At 39.4% G+C, this 17,377-nt stretch overlaps 2 protein-coding genes across 4 annotated transcripts in view; one reads left to right on the top strand and one right to left on the bottom strand.

Annotated features, from left to right (window-relative positions):
* JAZF1 (JAZF zinc finger 1) overlaps positions 1–11,011 on the top strand; it is a 186,821-nt gene extending 175,810 nt beyond the window's left edge. The window contains exons 4-5 of the mRNA XM_071560109.1: positions 2,085–2,254; positions 8,664–11,011. Of these exons, the coding sequence (XP_071416210.1) occupies positions 2,085–2,254; positions 8,664–8,840 (347 nt within the window). The 3' untranslated portion in view covers positions 8,841–11,011. The remainder of the gene's footprint in view (positions 1–2,084; positions 2,255–8,663) is intronic.
* Positions 11,012–11,498: 487 nt separating this feature from the next.
* The window catches only part of TAX1BP1 (Tax1 binding protein 1), a 51,745-nt gene continuing 45,866 nt past the window's right edge, over positions 11,499–17,377 (bottom strand). For all 3 annotated transcript variants that reach the window (XM_071560999.1, XM_071561002.1, XM_071561000.1), the window contains 2 exons: positions 13,273–13,358; positions 11,499–12,641 (listed from right to left, as the gene is read on the bottom strand). In XM_071560999.1, coding sequence (XP_071417100.1) covers positions 12,440–12,641; positions 13,273–13,358 — 288 coding nt within the window. In that variant the 3' untranslated portion in view covers positions 11,499–12,439. The remainder of the gene's footprint in view (positions 12,642–13,272; positions 13,359–17,377) is intronic.

Here is a 17,377-nt window from a genome sequence, read left to right as displayed (position 1 = left end):
TATCTCTTCCCTTACATACCGTATTGCATATTAAGTTTTATAGAGCACTGATAGTTGCTTTATAAAAGCAGGTTCCTTGTTACCACTAAAAGGAATGGTTACCTGAAAATATGTCATACATCTCAAATGATGCTTTCTTTGGGAGGACGAAGGCCTGTTTTGGAGGAAATCATCCCCTCTTGAGGAGGCTCATAAGGGGAGCAATTTTGGCAGAAATAATGGCAGAGATTTTTGGTATCAGTGTTCAGTATTGTATATTTGGTCATCCTAGGAGTGCATGTGCGTGTTTACAATAGGGTTTTCTGTTGCATTTGCTAAAAAAACCCCACTGAGCTAAAATGTTTGAAAGGAATAGCTTGAGGAATTTTTTCCATCACGATATAATCAAGGGCAGGAAATCGTAGAAGCAGAGCTGTGGGTTTGCCTCCATTTTTTTATTAGTTAATTAAACTATAACAACTCTTAACTTCAATTTAGGTTAACTGTTCCTAGAGTTCAGAAATATTTTAAGAGGTCAATAATGCTTTCTTTGGCTTTCGCTGCTTCGGTGTGGGATCAGGAGTCGCAGGCAGCAGGGCAGAGTTTTCCAGATGTGCTGCAGAGCCTGTGCGTGCACTCATGTCGGCTGTTGTTGCTGGTGGGAAACCATCCATCTTCCCTCATCTGTGCACCACCCTGTACGAATGAGAGCCACAGGAAAGAAACGTGGACAGCCTGACATCTGTAAGCAAACTTGCAGTGTCTGACTGAAGCTCAGGAGCTCTGAGTGCTTGCAGCTACCAGTTGACACGTGTTGTTACTCAGTGCTGAGTCTGACTGGGAATACTGGGGGAGGGGAAGTCCAAAGGGAAAATTTTGAGTCGATGGGTGTGTATTTAGTTTCACCAGAGGCAAAAAAAAACCCGAAGAACCCATTGTGTTTTGCAGCATGGGTTTTCCCGATGAATTTGGGACGTTTCTTTTTTAAAGTGCTGTGAGGCATCTGTGTCTGCATCTTGTTCTCAGTGCGTAGAGCTGCTTAGAGGCGTGCACTGCAAGGGCATATGAGGGAAGCAAAGAGAGCCATGCGAGTGTCACATAACTGTTTTTAATAATGGGAACTATTCCAGCATTCGGAGCCAAATTGTCTTTCAGCAGAAAGGACAAAATTTAGCAGAGCTAGGAAAGGGAAAGAAGAAAGGGGTAGGGAAACACAGCACCATCTCCTGCTGACACCAGAGAAGTTTCTCTCAGCTTTCCCTCGCTCTCCCTCTGTGCATACATTTTATTTTTAATCAGCTGGGGTTTTTCCCTCCCCTGCTTTTTTTTTGGTTTTTAGTGTATTTTTATAGTTGGAATTCTGCTTTTCTAATTTCTCTTGTTTCACATTCAACTTCTTCAGAGGATTTCATTAATAGTTATTGCAATTAAAAATAATAAATAAACTCAGCACCAGCTGCTCAGATGGCTTTTGCAGCATATCTGGAACATAATGCAGTCTGTTCAGGGCAGGCACACAATGCAATTTATCCCCACACCTGAGGGAATGAATTTCACAACTATAATTGCTACAATATAATTCTTATTAATGTTGTGCTATAATTCCTATTAATTCCAAAGGGCTAGTAAATGCATTAGGACTTGTCAACATATTATTTTACACTGTTTATGATCTGTAGAATTACACTCTTCAGTATTGTATTACATAAAGAAATGCCTTAAAATTAGCTTTAATTGGGAGTGGGGGAGGGAGCACATTTTCTGTTCGGGCACTGGGAAAGACGGAAGGATCCTGGTGTTTGAGAAGCAATGAAACTGCATTTTAAAATCAGTCCTTTGAACTTTGTGTGCCATGCAGTTAACAGCTTATGAAGATATATTAATAATGCCTGTCCTGGTTATTAGAAAAAGAACCAGTGGTGTCTTTATGAAGGAATAAATAACTACAAGAAAGATAGGGTTATAAAATTAAAAATAACTGTCTTCCAGAAAACACAAAAGTGGGGAAATTACCAGTCATTCTAACTGATGTAATAAATGCAGAATGGCTTATCTTGCTGTGCTCTTATTTATTCTCTTTTTATCTGACTATCCTTCTTCTCTAGGTAGTGAATATGATGAGGAGGAAGTGGACTATGAAGAATCAGACAGTGATGAGTCCTGGACTACAGAAAGTGCTATCAGCTCTGAAGCTATCCTTAGTTCAATGTGCATGAATGGAGGGGATGAGAAACCTTTTGCCTGTCCTGTTCCTGGATGTAAAAAAAGATATAAGGTAAGTAATAGTGCAGAGTTACCTTATTTCCTGCTAGTGTAGTCAGGGGGAAGCCTTTAAAATCAGTTTGCACCTTTCTCATTTAAGAGACTTCACGATTATTTTTGTGATATTTTAGCAGAATATTTTATTCACTGGTTTCCTCTCAAGCACAGCCCAGTTGGCAGTTTTACAAGGGGATGCCTTTTGCAACCCTGTCTGTCAAGATGGTTTACATACAGTGATTCTTTCGCTTTACACCTTTTAACAACCTTTCTGTTGTTTAGGCAAAATTACTGCAGAATGCAGGAGGCACTACAAGCAAAGTAATCTGTTGGGGCCCTTTCAGAGACACAAAATAAAAAGCTTTTGCCCATCTGTGCCAGAATTAATTCCTTCTGCTTAACTCCTAGAGAGATACTGCCTCTTCTTTAGTGAGAACGTGCACAGGGTACATTTTGTGTTAAAGATGATGTGTAGGATGTGGTGGTTAACATCTTGCAAGTCAGAATTCATCTTAGGAAGGCAGAGTCCTGGAGAAATTGAGGCATCACTCAGTCCTGTGTCCAAGTCCCAGTGGCCCATCTGTACAACCATCAGTGACCCCACATGCAGGGCTTGCATGCCTCTGCATGACATGCTGGGAAACAATTCCCCACCCTACTCCTTCTTCAATTACTCCTTCGTGAGAAATTTGTGTCTTTTTATGAAAGTGAAACATTTCTAAATCTGAACCTTGAGCTGGCTGATGTGGAACATGCTGTGATGATGTGAGGGACAGGAGTGTTGCTTCACGCAAATCAGTGCAGAGATACATGGAATTGTATTGAACAGCTTGGACTTCAGTATGGTACTCTCCAGTCATTCAGATTAGGGAACAGAAATAGCACAATTCCTCTAAGTAATTTTCAGAAGTTTTTGTATGAACTACTGGAAAATTCAACCACTGACTTACACCCTAGAAAAAGCTGCAGTGGTCAGGTTGGTTTTATACTAGTTAGGGACTTAAAAGAGAACTGAAATATGAAATAGAAACATAGGAAGACCAATAGCATTTGAGATAAAACAGTTGTGACAAGAATGAATAAACTGTGCATGAAACCACACAGTGGATGAAAACCTGTTTCAGCGATGCTGCAGCTGCTCTGGGCTGTGGCAGCCCCCACAGCAGCAAATCACAAAATTCGTATTCCTGTACAGATCACGTAATACTAACAATACTTTTTCTTAAAACATGGGCAGGAAAGTACTCTGCTCATTTCTTAGTCACATACAAATCTTCTTGCAGAGATTATCCTGAACTATGTAGTGTTCATTCTCCAGTTATAGAAAAAATTGAACACCAGGGCCAGTGCAGAGGGAAAGATGTTTTCAGATTATTTGCAAGTATTGCTTTTCAGATACACCCATGTATTTCAAGATCAGTACTTCCCTTGCGTGCAATAGAAGCTGTGCCAGACGAAGCGTATGGTATAAAAGCTAAATCCCTGGCTCAGGAAGCAAACAAGCCATGGTGATTGTTAGAAGTCGCTGTGCCCAGAGGGCATCTATACATTGCAGAAAACATTCACTTAATGGCCAAGGCTAGAAGGAGAACCCTGTAATTTGCTGTATCCTGTCTGTTCTCTGTTTGACTGCCAACCCTCTGTCTTTTTATTGCCCAAATAAGCAAGCTGTTTGTGCCTGCTTCTGCTATCTCACTACCTTCATCTCAAATGCATGAGGACTGTCTCTAAGGGGTATCTTGTACACTGTTAATGTTGGAGCAGTCGGACAGGAACAAATTAAGGACCCCTAGAGAGGCTGACAGAGAGCAGCAACAAATAAAAAGTACCGTATTTTCCTGAGAGACTCCCCTCTGTTTAGTCCTGATAGGAGAGCACATTTCCTTAAACTCTGCCTCACTTCATTTCTCTTTTCTGCGGGCTCTGTTTCCTCTTTTTTTTCTTTTCAGCCTGATTTTTTTCTTTTTACATTTTTATCTTTGTTTCCTTCCTTTTAACTTTATGTCAGCTGTGCTTCTTGTTTCCTCTTTATCTTCCTTCTGTTTAACCCCCTTCTCTGATGAATTATTTGCAGAGTCTGGGTAGGGAGTCCTGTGATCAAAGCACTGGGATTTTCTGGTGGGTATTGGATAATCACAGTCAGGACTGTAAAACAATTACAGTGCTCCAAACAGGAACACGGACATGTACATACAGTAATTGCCAGGCTTACTTTACAGCTGAGAAAGGATGCATTCCTTCAGGGAGTGAGGAGGAAAGGAAATACACAGTTTTCTTTTGTCTGGCCTTAGGTGACGTAGGTTTCAGGAGCAGAAGTGGTATTTTTAGAGATGTTATTTGTATTACAGTACTGCTTACAGGACCCAGTAGGGATGTGGCACATTTTGCAAACAATGTACAAGGATAAAAGATGGCCTCTGCACTGAAAAGTCATTATTGAAAGGTAAATAAGACAAGAATGAGTACAACAAATACTCCCAGGGAATGGGCTGGGGTGGACAATGGAAACTATAACAAGAACATGTTTATACACAAGCCCAGATGTGTATCAGAAGGCCCTGCTGGCCTCCTGCCCAGCAGTTATCTCCTGGCACTTCCCCACAGGCAGCTGTAGGAACTTCATTTTTACTTTAAAAAATTGTTTGCTTATATGTATTGGTACTCTATAAACTGTGGCACAGTTTTTTCTTGAGGAGCCACAGATTCTGGGGGGGGAAAGAAATCCACACTTTTTTTTTTAATGTTATGTACATTTGTGAGATTATCACAAACAGCTAAACAACCTGGAACACACTGACTTTCAGATGCTTAAAACACAAGCCTCTGAACTATTTTCTGAAGCTTGCTTTCTTCTTTAATTATGCTTACTGACTTAAATTATAATTATTTTATAGTTTTCCATTTATGGATATGTTTTTTCTCCCTATGATTCATTTATCTTTGCTACTTGAAATTTGATTTTTAGAAAATCATTTGCATGATTTAAAGGAACCTAAAGGTATTATCTATGTTTCTGCAGAGATTACCCTCACCAGATTTTGGATTTACATCCACATTTAGATGCTGTGTCCAGAAATGTGTGGGTATCAAGTAGTTAACGTGCTTTGCAAAATGCCACCTGTAGGAGCTAAAATGGGGATTTGTGATGGTGGTAATTAGTTTCCCTTTTATCCAATACCACCCAGGTGGTTTCTAGCTTGAGACAAGGACATTCAAAATGTGTATATGATAAACTTATTCAGGCAATATCCAAAGAGCAAACAAAGTTTGATACATAAAATATAGATACAACAAACCCCACAAATAATGCATATATACTAGTATAGAGAAAACCCAGGAGTATTTGTCCTAATTTTTCTAGTTTGTGCAAATACAAACTTTGGCCTTGGGCAAGAGAAGTGGTACCTTCCAAGACTGCCAAGCCATTGGGTTTGTCTGTCTGGAGGTAACAGGATGAGCGTTCTAGGCCTGTCAGGTGGGGAAAATCCCTGGGAAGGCTGATCTAAGAGTGGTGAGACTCAGCAGAGCTTAGGGAAGGAAAATATTTAAGTGAGAGAGGGGAAAAGAGGGAATTTACTTGAAAGAAAGGAGCAAGCCAGAGCTTGCAAGTTGGATAGGGGAATTGGACCCACAAAGAAAACTTCAGGAGGAAGAGCCTGGAGTACAAAACCAGACATGAATGTCCAAGGGTGAAACAAGAAATTGCACAAACCATCCTTTTGACGTCTCTTTTCCTATTTGAAGGGGGTGGCAGGCTCTCTGTGGGTTAGTGGCTTTATGAGTCCTGCTGTGCAAGAGCCCTTGTGTCCATGCAAACCAGGTAGTGGCAGTCTAAACTTCTGTATCACCTTCTCATCTTGTCCCAGGTTAATAATTGTTTCCTCCTGTTTAAGACTTTAGAGTGCCCTTCTATACTGCCAACTTCTTCCTCAATTATTTGTGAGAGTAAATAGTGAGCAACCTGAGTAACCAAAGCAATAAAAGTGATGTACGAGTTTGGCCATGGTTTTTGCTGTACCTCAGCAAACTCAGCCCAGACATACAACAAAGTGTTTTTTTACATTGCAGCAGTGGAAAGAGTGCTGAAGAGACCACGGTAACAAGTTTCCACTTAGACAGGAGTACAGGTCAAATTTCACAAATTACACAAGCTCCTCATGCTCTGCGTGGTTTGCTGTTTTTCAAACCTTCCATGGCCCAGTTCATCCCACGTAGTTTGCTGGTTTAGCATTTCCTTAAATTTTTCTGCCTGAAAGTACTTTTCCCCCTTGATCAAAGCATGTAGGGTACTGGGGCTGAGTGGATTGTTAAAAAATCTGTATCAGAAGAATACCATTGGCAGAGAATAGCAAGGATATTTGTGATTGCAGATTTATGGCATCTGTAGCAAATGATACTTATTAAAAGGAAAAGTGGTTACATAGGAAAATGAAAAGTCTAAACAGGTTTTTGTTAGGAAAACATCATTATTATATGGCAATAGGGCTTAAGGGCAGCTTTGTTTTTAAAATTTCATTGCAATAGCAAAAGTTTAGCAGGTGTCATCCCCAGATTTTCTCCTGTTTTGAAAGCACAGGTCCTGAAGGGTACTCAGATGTTGACAGGGTGCCTTTTGACAGAGCTGGTACCAGCCAGTGACATTCCTTGCCCCCTCACCCCAACAGTCCTGTTGCTGAGTGGGTGCTGGAGGTTGCCACTGTATGCAAATCCCTCGAAAAGCTGCCTCAAGATCTCAGATTACTTGCAGGGAATTCCCTTTACTGGTTTAAAGGCTGATACGTAGCTTTGATGTGCTCTTGCAGTTGTGGTGGTACAACATTCTGCCTCCTCTGAGTGCTGTGCAACCAGACATAACCTGCACTGATAGCTCATGTTCCTGTGTCTGGTTTGTCTTGAAGGTGGAAGGTTCTTGGCTCCCACATCTCAGGAGACTGAGTGCAGGAGTTGTTCATCAGTTTTAAGGGTGTAAAGGACAATTCAGGGGCTGGATTTTCAACTTAAAGTTGTAACCCTTTTTCCAGGCTGTATTTGAGACTATTTTTCTGTGAGTTCCAAGCTGGGGCTTCCACTTATTGTAAGCTGTGTGTTGATAAAACTGAACTTGTTGCTTAAAGAGCCAAGGGGACTTGCTGTTGTGTGTAACACCAGGCAGTGTTTCAGCAAAGACAAAATCCCTAAAACTTAATTTAGTGCATTAATTAATATCCAGTCTGTTAATTTATTTTCACTTCCCCCCCCCCTTTTTAATAGCTTTTAAAAAAATTATGAGATACATATCTAAAAACTTCAGAGAAGACACAGTGGAGCCTTGGAGCTGTCTCTTTTTGTCACAGATTGTCTTGGTATCTTCGCTGGTATCATCCTAAGAGAAGCTCAAATGAAAGACAGTTTGCCTTGCCTTATTCATACAAAAATCCAAGCACTGTAGTGACAGCAGATGAGAGACTCCAGTGTACTAAACAAAGCAGTATCATCACAGCTGTTCAGATCCCCATAGCTTCTTCTGTTTTGCCAGAAATATAGGAAGACAGGAATTGTTTTGATGTATGTTTAGTAAGGGTTTTGGTTGATCTAGCAAAAGTGTGGCCCATTTCCTGCCCTTTCCAGTGTAATGGGTATGTGTTGTAGTGCTGTGTTTTGCTCGTTGGGATCTAGTTTTAGCTGTGGAATATTCCCAAACAATAGCTATTTTGAGGTTGGCTTTTCTGGATTATTTTCTTAAGTGTCCTGAGTAACTCTTGGAGTTAAACATTCCCTGCAGTTAATTCTTCGGAGGCAATGTGTTAACTATCAGAATCTGCTGGTGCCTAAAGACGTATCTAGAAACAATGACACAAAATGGAACAGACCCACCATGGGGGGAGCCTCAGCTTTTTGAAGAAGTGTGACTTCAGTCTTCATGCCAGTTCTTTGTTTGCAAACAAACCTTTGAATAAGATTTGTCAGTGCTATATGAAAAAAGATGTCAGAAAGCAAAGAACATCCATGTGTGAGCCTATTACATGGTATTCTCTGGAAAGTGCTGTATGCTGTGAGATAAAAATTAGGATTTCACAGAATACTCTTGAGTTGGAAGGGACCCACAAGGATCATCAAGGCCAACTCCTAAGCAAATGGTCCATACAAGAATGAAACCCCCAACCTTGGTGTCATTAGCACGATGCTTTACCCAACTGACCTCATTTAAGTATAATCGAGGGATGTAAGTTTTGTACATTAGAACCACACAGATTATTCTCCTCCATGTCCCACCTGGTACCTTGAGGGCACAGCGCATGCGTAACACCCAGTTGGAGCTCCTAGCAGTTTGTATGGGTTTTGCCTATATGAATTGATCCATCTATTTTGATCCATTTTTTGTTTTTAATTGGAAGCTGAGCTAGTGAGACCTCTTGCCCACTAACATCCTACTTTCTCACCTACAGAATGTGAACGGTATAAAGTACCACGCCAAGAACGGCCACAGGACGCAAATCCGAGTACGCAAACCATTCAAATGTCGCTGTGGAAAGAGTTACAAGACAGCTCAGGGCCTGCGGCACCACACAATCAATTTCCATCCCCCCGTGTCTGCTGAGATTATCAGGAAGATGCAGCAATAACATGCTGGTCACAAATGTGCCAAGAAATCCTCACCAGCAGTTGCTGATTTTGAGAACAGCCACCTTTTTCAGGGGAAGCATTCAGCAACCCTTTAAAAAAGTTAAATGCATGCTTTAAAATTTTCTGTAATTTTGGAATGATGTATCTTTGTAGAGTTAATGATTTTGTACATTTGCACATGTTATCATCATACCCATTTTCATTACTTTGAGATAAGGTGCTATAAAAGCTATGGGTTCTTCAGAACATTTTTCTCCAAAACAACAAAAAATACCTAGGGGGACGTTGCATATTTAGTTGTACTGCCGTGTTGAACAGGAGCGCGAGAAGGAGAGCTTGGCAATGACATCCTTTCAAGATTGTAATGTGATGAAGACTTTTGATGCATCTGTTAATGTGCGTGCAAAACCAAATCAGTACCGCCCTTGTCAAACTATAGTTAACATGCCTTACATAATGGAGTTATCAGTGGAGTAGCAAGTCTTTTAGGTAATGGAAATATAAATAAGAAAGAATGTTTAACATAATATGCTAAAAATATTTTCATACTTAAATAACATACATAAAAAGGTGTGCTTGCTGTATTTTATATTATCTTGCAAATCTTTTTTTTTCCTCCCTCTTGAAATGCTGAAAATCTTGCCATTCAAACTAGTAAACAATCACTTAGTGTTAGCAATTACTTTTTTTCTCTGTACAAGACGTCATATTATGTTCATGCCCATCAAACTTTTGAGGACCAATATCCCAGTCCAACTAAATATTTACCCCTGAACTATCTGTTAGAAAGACACTTGGAAATACTTAAGTGCAAATTTATGTGTGTGTGAGAAACAATTATCTTCATCTCAGATGAAGTTTTGAAGCACTTTGTAGTTCTCTATTGCCAACAGATTTAGCGTTTTATGTGTTGCCAATTCTTGCAACTACTGTACAAGCATGTGCCTGTGGTTGCAAATAAAAATGAAAAATTCTGCACATGGTTTAAGGAGGTCCATTAGTTGTGCTAAGGGAGTTCCAATGCCTCTCCCTCACGTTCATTGTGTTTTGAGATTTTCTTTGTGCATTTTTTGCTTCTCATTGTAGGTCACTGCATTCCATTTGGATGTGTCTGTTTAGCTTTACGATTCATTTTGCTGAAATATGACATATGAGCCTTACTGAAGATTAAGTGCTTCTTGCAGCAGGTGGTCAGAGACTGACTTAAAAGCCAACATGAGAGCGCTTCGTGTCTGGACCATACCTGAACATTTGTTGCTTGCCATCCTGCCTTGAGCATTCTTCTGTCACAAGTGCTATTCCTGGAATTCAGCTGGCTGGGAGCAGAGGTGGGCACTCTCCACCTGCCCTGGCCTGGAACACTTATTTGCCTGGCAAGGGTTAGGGAGGAACTCAAAGTGTTAAACACAGTCATCGCCTTGGCTTACTTCCTGTTCTTTTAAGTGCAAAAGAAAGCTCACATAAAGGAGGCATGAGCTTTCCTTTTTTTTTTTTTTGCCCCCCAAAGCTTTAAAGGGAAACTTTGTAAGGATGACAATTACCTATTCTCCAGCAAAGTCTTATTAAACCCCTTAGGAATCATCCTATTGAATAAGCTTTTAGAACAGCCCAAGTGAAGTGAAGTATCACTCTCAGCTTTCAGAGAGGTGACAGCAGTGCTGTCAGCCAGGTTTAAAGGATGATCCAGACATGAGAGTTACTAGTACACACCAGGCCCCAAGTAGCCACTTCCCACCTTCTGCAGCTTTGGCAACAGATCTGGCCAACAAATACATTTTGGCTCTGCTCCTAGTGCAAGAACTTAAAGGCTGGGCGACTTTGTTCAACAGCTAAACAGTTGTAAAACGTCATTGTTGCATGTAAATTCCTTTCAACTATAAAAATTAAATTCCAGTTTCTATTTACCTATTCATTGTGACAGTATTATTAAACAGGTAAAGATGGGACTATTTTGTTATACTGTGTATAGTGAATGTATTGTACTGTGTCTGTGAAAAGTGTGCTTTAAATTATATTTTCATATGTTTTGTTGGGGACAAAGTACTTTAAGTTTGAAAGTGACAGAGGTTTGTTTTAGAACTGAAGGCAACTTAAAGAATTCCTGTCAGGAAAGCTGCTTATAAATGTAAATCAAATCACATTTAAAATAAACTGCCTCTGACCTAAAAAAGACTCTTCTTTCCTCATTCCTAACCTAAAGAGTTACATTCTTGGGCTGTGTATAGTCTTTTATTTGTTTATTTTACTTTGGTATTATCAAACTCTTGGAGCTTGTTCCAACTGTTTTCATGAAATTGACTAAATGCTTTTGGTACTTCCAGATTTTACTTTGGGCCATCTCTTGACATGACGTTCACAGTTATAAAAATCTTTAGATTGCAAAGTGCACACAAGCACTGATGAGTAGCTGCTGTCATGCCATGCAGTTTTTCATAGATCCTGTATTGAACAGGACATTGCATGTGTTCATGAGGGAACTGCAGACAACAAAAGCTACTCCCAGCCTTAATCCCTCAGTCTCCCTCTCAAACAAAGAACATAAATAGATGTTCAGAGCAACCTGTTCTTTGTCATACAAGGCTGAATCATCATTTGCTCTATGTAAAGTCTACACTGTTTTATTTCAAAATGAGCAGCAGGGAAAAAAGGACCACTGATTCCATGAATAATTCTGCTTTTAATGTAACAAGACTACTGTACAACAAGTGGAAAGCAAATTTACCTAATACAGTTAAAGTAAATATAAAATGTTTAGATATACACACATGTTTTTACTTATTGGAAAGAAATACATAAAGTTAAAATGCAGAAGGTTTTTAAAAGCCCTAAGCCAAAAGGAACACAATCCACTGTTGTGAAAATAGAACAATATTTTCTACTGAATGAAACTGCAACATAATGGCAATTATTTTTTAAACAATTACTTTTAGGCATTTAAGCACAGCAGTCTCTTTCAACTCAAAAACACTGCCTTAAAGTATAACATATCTCATTTAGTGTTATCCCTTAAGGCAAACATTCTTTATGTAAAACTGAGTATTTGCCATTCCTTTTGTTGCAAGCCTGGAATCTCACAGTACATGCATCTACATCTCAGAAGTGTACTAGAAAACTTATTTTCACAGGGTAAGTAACATAACTTTCTGATTTAAGTGTTACTCAGAAAATCTACATGGATTTGCTAGGAGAAACACCTGTTTATTACATTTTTAATTGGACCTCAGTTATCAAGGTTAAGAAAAACCACAGGTGTTTGGTGACTTTTAAATGTAGCTGAAGAGCACCATGAAGCTGGGCTCTCTTTTTCTGAGGCTAAGTCATTCTTGCGTCCTTAGAAATTCCACTAAGTAGGGGAATAAATAGCTACATACACAGTAAGGTGGAGGTTTGTGGGTTTCTTTAGAATAATGTTAGACAGAGATAGAAGATAACCCCACAGCAGCTTACAGCAACTTACAGCCACAATTTGCCACTCCCCTTAGAGTACATGAGCTTTTAATCAGAAGTTTGCACTGTTACAGAAAGCTGCACTGGTTTCGTTCTGTAGGTGGACTACTCAAAGTGGTGTTTTTTTAAGCTACACTGCAAAACAAAGTATTTAATCAAAATTTAATACATTCTGATCAAAATGTGTCTGAACGTGCCTCTCAAAACCTTGCTGGTCGTAGTCGGGCGGGAACTGCTCGCTGCACATGGGGCACACCTTCCAGTGGCTCTCAACATGCTCCTCAAACTTGCTCTGATCGTAGTTCGGTGGAAACATCACATCACAGAGAGGGCATTTCTTGTGCACATCAAAACTTCATGAGAAAAAAGGAAACAGTTATTTAATCTGTTACTGAAAACTAAAAAGTAGGGTCTGCTTTAAGAGCTTTACTACCAACTTCAATTTGAATGGACTTTGTATCTCAGTATCGAACTGTAAATTTAAAGGTTTTTGCTGAAAGCACTCACTCAATACACAGAGTGGTTTTACACAGGAATTCCAAAATAACCTGGCATTTTAAAAGTGACATGATTTTGACATAATTCCAACAACCACTGAATACAAATCTATTGAATGCCTTAATGGCCAAACAGTTTCATGGGAAACCACTCTCTCTGCTCATAAATGCTTGCTCTTAGCAAACGTAACACTTTATAAAAACTCTAAACTTAGGTTCACAATTAGGTTGGCAAGAGAGGGGAAAAAACAAAAGTTACTCATTCATTTACTAAAAAAATTGTCCAAATTCCATCAAAGTAAGGTATAGCACAAGAAGCCTGCCCAGTCTCACAGCATATTCTCTGCCAGTTAATTGTAAACCAAACATTTCACTGAAAATGCTCAGTAATTTTTCACCTCCACCCCCCACCCTTAAGTAAAAAAAAAAATCCAGTTCTGTAGAAACCTCTCCATGCCCCTAAAGACCAATAAAAGATAACATCTACCTGGAATCAAAGCAGAAACCTGTGCCACGCTCACGCAAGAGAAGACTTGGAGGATCAGGAGCAGAAGGTACAGTGTTGTCATCATCCTATTGAAAAAATAAAAGTATTTTAAAGAACAACCCCTAGAAACAGCTTTTTTTTTTCTCCTCCGTATGCATTTTTGTTATTAAGCATAAACACTTTGTAATCTGCAACACAAGTTTTATTTTCATGTATCTTGGCTCTATTCTGCAATTTGATAATGCAGCACAAAACTGACTCACTTCAAGGTGGAAATACAGGTACATTCAACCAAGATTTTTGGAACTCCAACTCCTAGATCATTTTCCCTTTCATCTTAAAGATGTATTGAATGCAAGAGTTAGGAATTATTTAGCTGATCTACAAAAATGGATGCACATATAACAGTATATGTGCTGTATGTTTTATACAGATAGTGCCAAAAACATGAGAAACTTGCTAAATACCAGACTCAGGCAGACCAGGATTTAACTGAGAAAATTCATGTGCATCTGTCTCAAAAACACAGTTCCACTACAAACGCGGGCCAAATTAACATTTAAGTCCTAGTTAACCTACTTATTTGTTCAGTACAACCTCTCCCCTGCCCTCTTTTTTTTTAAAAGACATTTGGCTCACTGCCAGTCATTTGCTAAGATAAAATTGTTTACATTTTTTGTTCGTTCTTTCAGTTTCTGGCAAGTGTGATACCCTACCACATAGACATATGACATTCCACCTTGTTTCTTTTGAGAAACTGATTTAAAAAGAGTAAGATGCTTTCCTCTACATGGACACACCTGCACTCTCCTACTGGCTGCCCCACAGGCACTTTATTCAACAAAAGACAAGCACATGTCAAAGTAACATTAAGTGTGGAGTATCCTAAGGGTACAGCTTCCTCAGTTCAATTATTTGTAAAAACCATACTGTGTGTTCCTTATAGCAGCTTCTGACCTGGGCACTGTACAAGAATGACAACACTATGTATGTACTGATATTACCCTTTTAAGATATGGAAAGTCAGTCTCTTCAGTGTACTTTTTCTCTTGGCCAGGTTATAAAGATCAGTTCTTAACCTTTTGTGATGCCTAATCCAAACATGAAGAATGCAAATGTCTCTGTATTGAGCTGACCTCACAGTGCACCTCAAAGAGATTACTGTGTAACAAGGGAATAGTCAAACAAGAACAATGAGCACCGTATCTCAGTGTGAGAATATTTCCCAGCTATTCTAATTACAAGTTACAGTAAACAGTATACAGTCATCAAGAACTTAAAATTCTCATACATTGCCCTGGGGTAACTTGGAAAATCTGGAAAACACAGAAAAAGTCCCATTGCATTGGACTCCAACTATTTCTTTCATTTCAGAATGGGTAAAACTCCTAAGTGTTCTGTGTAAAACAGAGAACTGTACGGAGGGAGGATGGATCCTACTTATCTTGGTTCAGTCACTTAGTGCCCAGTTTCTCCAGCTTGTATAACCAACCAACCACACATTCTTCATTCTTATAAACAATGTTAGACATGCTTTTCACTCTCCCCTGGTAAAACATACCATTCCTGGAAGGCTCAAAAGCCAAAGTGAGGTTAGTCGAAGCTGCTTTACAGAAAGAATTTGACAGCAATTGTTGGCATACCAGGCCTCAATGGCTGTGCCTATGCTGACCCCATGGTTCAGTCATCCAAGTTATTTGGATGGAGGCCCATACTGTGTATTTTGAGAAAGAAACAGTTTAATCTGCCCTTTGCGTATACCCAGGAGTGTATTTCTTGCAGTCCAGACTGATGACCAGGGACATGGCTGCACATTGGTAGTCTGAGACCCCTACAGTGCCCTGCAGTGATGTAACACAGTCAATTATGTGGCCTCAGCTCCTAAGGAAAAGAGACTGATAACTATATACCCACATGCTGGTACCATAGTTATGGAGCATAAAAGTGCCAGGCCTTTGAGCTCAGAAGTCTGGATAATTAACAAATTATAAAGGATGCCTTTAACATTACAACTTCACTATTATTACTGGCTGTACCTCTGACTCTTAGAATTGTCACAATGAGTTCCAGAGATTCAATGAATCATAAATACAGTATTACACACTAAAGCATGGTAAAAAAGAGGGGATTTGCCACTAAAAGAGGAAGAAGGGAAAGCCAGACATTAGCTGTCAGAAATAAGTGCAACTTGCCCAGTTTTAATTTGAAACCAAATGATTTTGTATAAAGTACTGCTTTCACAATTACAATTATAAGCAGTTCCAGTATTGCCAAACAGAAATTAAAAAACTGTGTGACACAGTACAAAACCACAAGAGTTGAACAATCCCCATCCCCAAGTTCTACAGATCATTTTAACAAGCAGCAGTAAGGAACCGATGCCCATCTTTGGCCTTAAACCACAAATGAACAGACACACCACTGAGGTGCAGTACACTGGGAAGAAGAGCACATACATTTTCTTTCTGTGATTCAGCTCTGCTGTGGGAGTGAAATCACACTCACTCCTTCAGGCCCCTCGACCTTTCTGCAAGTAGTCTGGTCTCCCAAAAGGGACCTGGAGACCAACTGTTCCTTTTATTTCCCCCCTTATACAAAAGATAGCAATTGGCTGCCAGGGTGAGATTGGGCTGATAATGCATAGTGAGGTTTTTTGCTAGAAGAAAGGCAATTGTGGAGTCATCTCAAAAAATATCCTGACCTGGTTCTCAGTTGCGAAAGGTTACACACTCCATCCTCCCACAAATTCACTGGGACTAACAACGTCGTTTAATAATGTCAGGATAGTTATTCTGGGCTTGCTGCCAACTGTAATCAGGGTTACATTTCTAAACCACACACTTTAGTATTAAATATATGCATATATCTGTTTTGTTTATGGATCTCTCCAGTACTGCTAGAAATTCTTTGCTCCAAATGATTACATTTTGGTCAATTACAGGAACATGAGCAAATGGAAAGTTAGCGTTGAGTAGATGATGGCAGGAACTTGTGGCAAAATCACTAAATCACACAAAATCACCACTGTGTGTGTGCTCATCTGGCATGATTAACACAGACCAGCTTATCCCTCTCCGAAAACACAGTTTAACTGGTCTAGGAGTTCCAAAAGCTAAAGCTATGAGGATTCCAGACGTCTTCAAGTCATACAAAACTGGTGGGTTTTTATATCAACCAAACACATGAAGTGTGTCCTTTCTTAAGGAATAAAGTTTTGGAAGAAACAAAATTGCAACAAAACAGCACAAAAATTCTGAAGCATTTGAGTATCTTGTTATATTAATTTAAGAAATGAAGGGTGTCATAGTCACTTCCACCTCTTCATGGCTCAAACGATTTGTCATCTTAGAAAAACAGGCATGTTTATTAGCATAGGTAGACCACCACCAAAACAGCCACGAAGTGGTAGAAGTGACTATGACACCCTTAATTTCTTAAATTAATATAACATGTAGTAAAAGGAATGTGGAGACAAGAATGGCAGAAGTCCACACAATGGTAATTTTAAACAAAACAGTGATTTTAAACAGAGCAGCAAGCCTACCAATCCTTTTCTTCTGGGAGAGAATCCTCCTCCAGGAAAAGGCTTTACATCCTGCTGGTTGAAAAAGTCAGAGAACTACAACTTTAACAGCTTATTTTAAAAAGCAGTCCAAGAAGTGGTAATGTCTTATATTTATTATATTTGCTGTTTCTTCTGCACAAACAACAGACTCTTCTTTCTTTGGAACCGTTTTATCTTTAGCATATTACTAAGTCTTCCTAGAAAGATTCCTGCAACTTCTGATTTCCAGGTAAATTTGTACACTACACATACAGCCTACATGGGTGAGAAAAAAGCAACGGATTCTCAACTGCAAATAAAAAAATAAAGACATGAATTGTTTGATTTAAAGGCACCTTTTCTCAAGCTGAACTTTATTTAAGCCTGATATATTCTTCCACCTCATTACAAAAATCCAAGCTGTGTCTGCAAATGAGCACAAGACTCTAGCACTGTTTCTCTTGGGTTTGCAAGAGGGCAAAGCACATAGATCAGAGAGAACACTCTGCTAATTAAACTGCAGCAGATGACTAAAGAAGAGAAGAGCTTGTCACATGTAAT

The sequence above is a fragment of the Pithys albifrons genome, chromosome 7 (assembly GCF_047495875.1).
Source record: "Pithys albifrons albifrons isolate INPA30051 chromosome 7, PitAlb_v1, whole genome shotgun sequence".
In the NCBI taxonomy this organism is placed as follows: domain Eukaryota; kingdom Metazoa; phylum Chordata; class Aves; order Passeriformes; family Thamnophilidae; genus Pithys; species Pithys albifrons.
The sequence above is the reverse complement of the archived record's forward strand: the minus strand, read 5'-3'. Positions and strand labels throughout refer to the sequence as shown.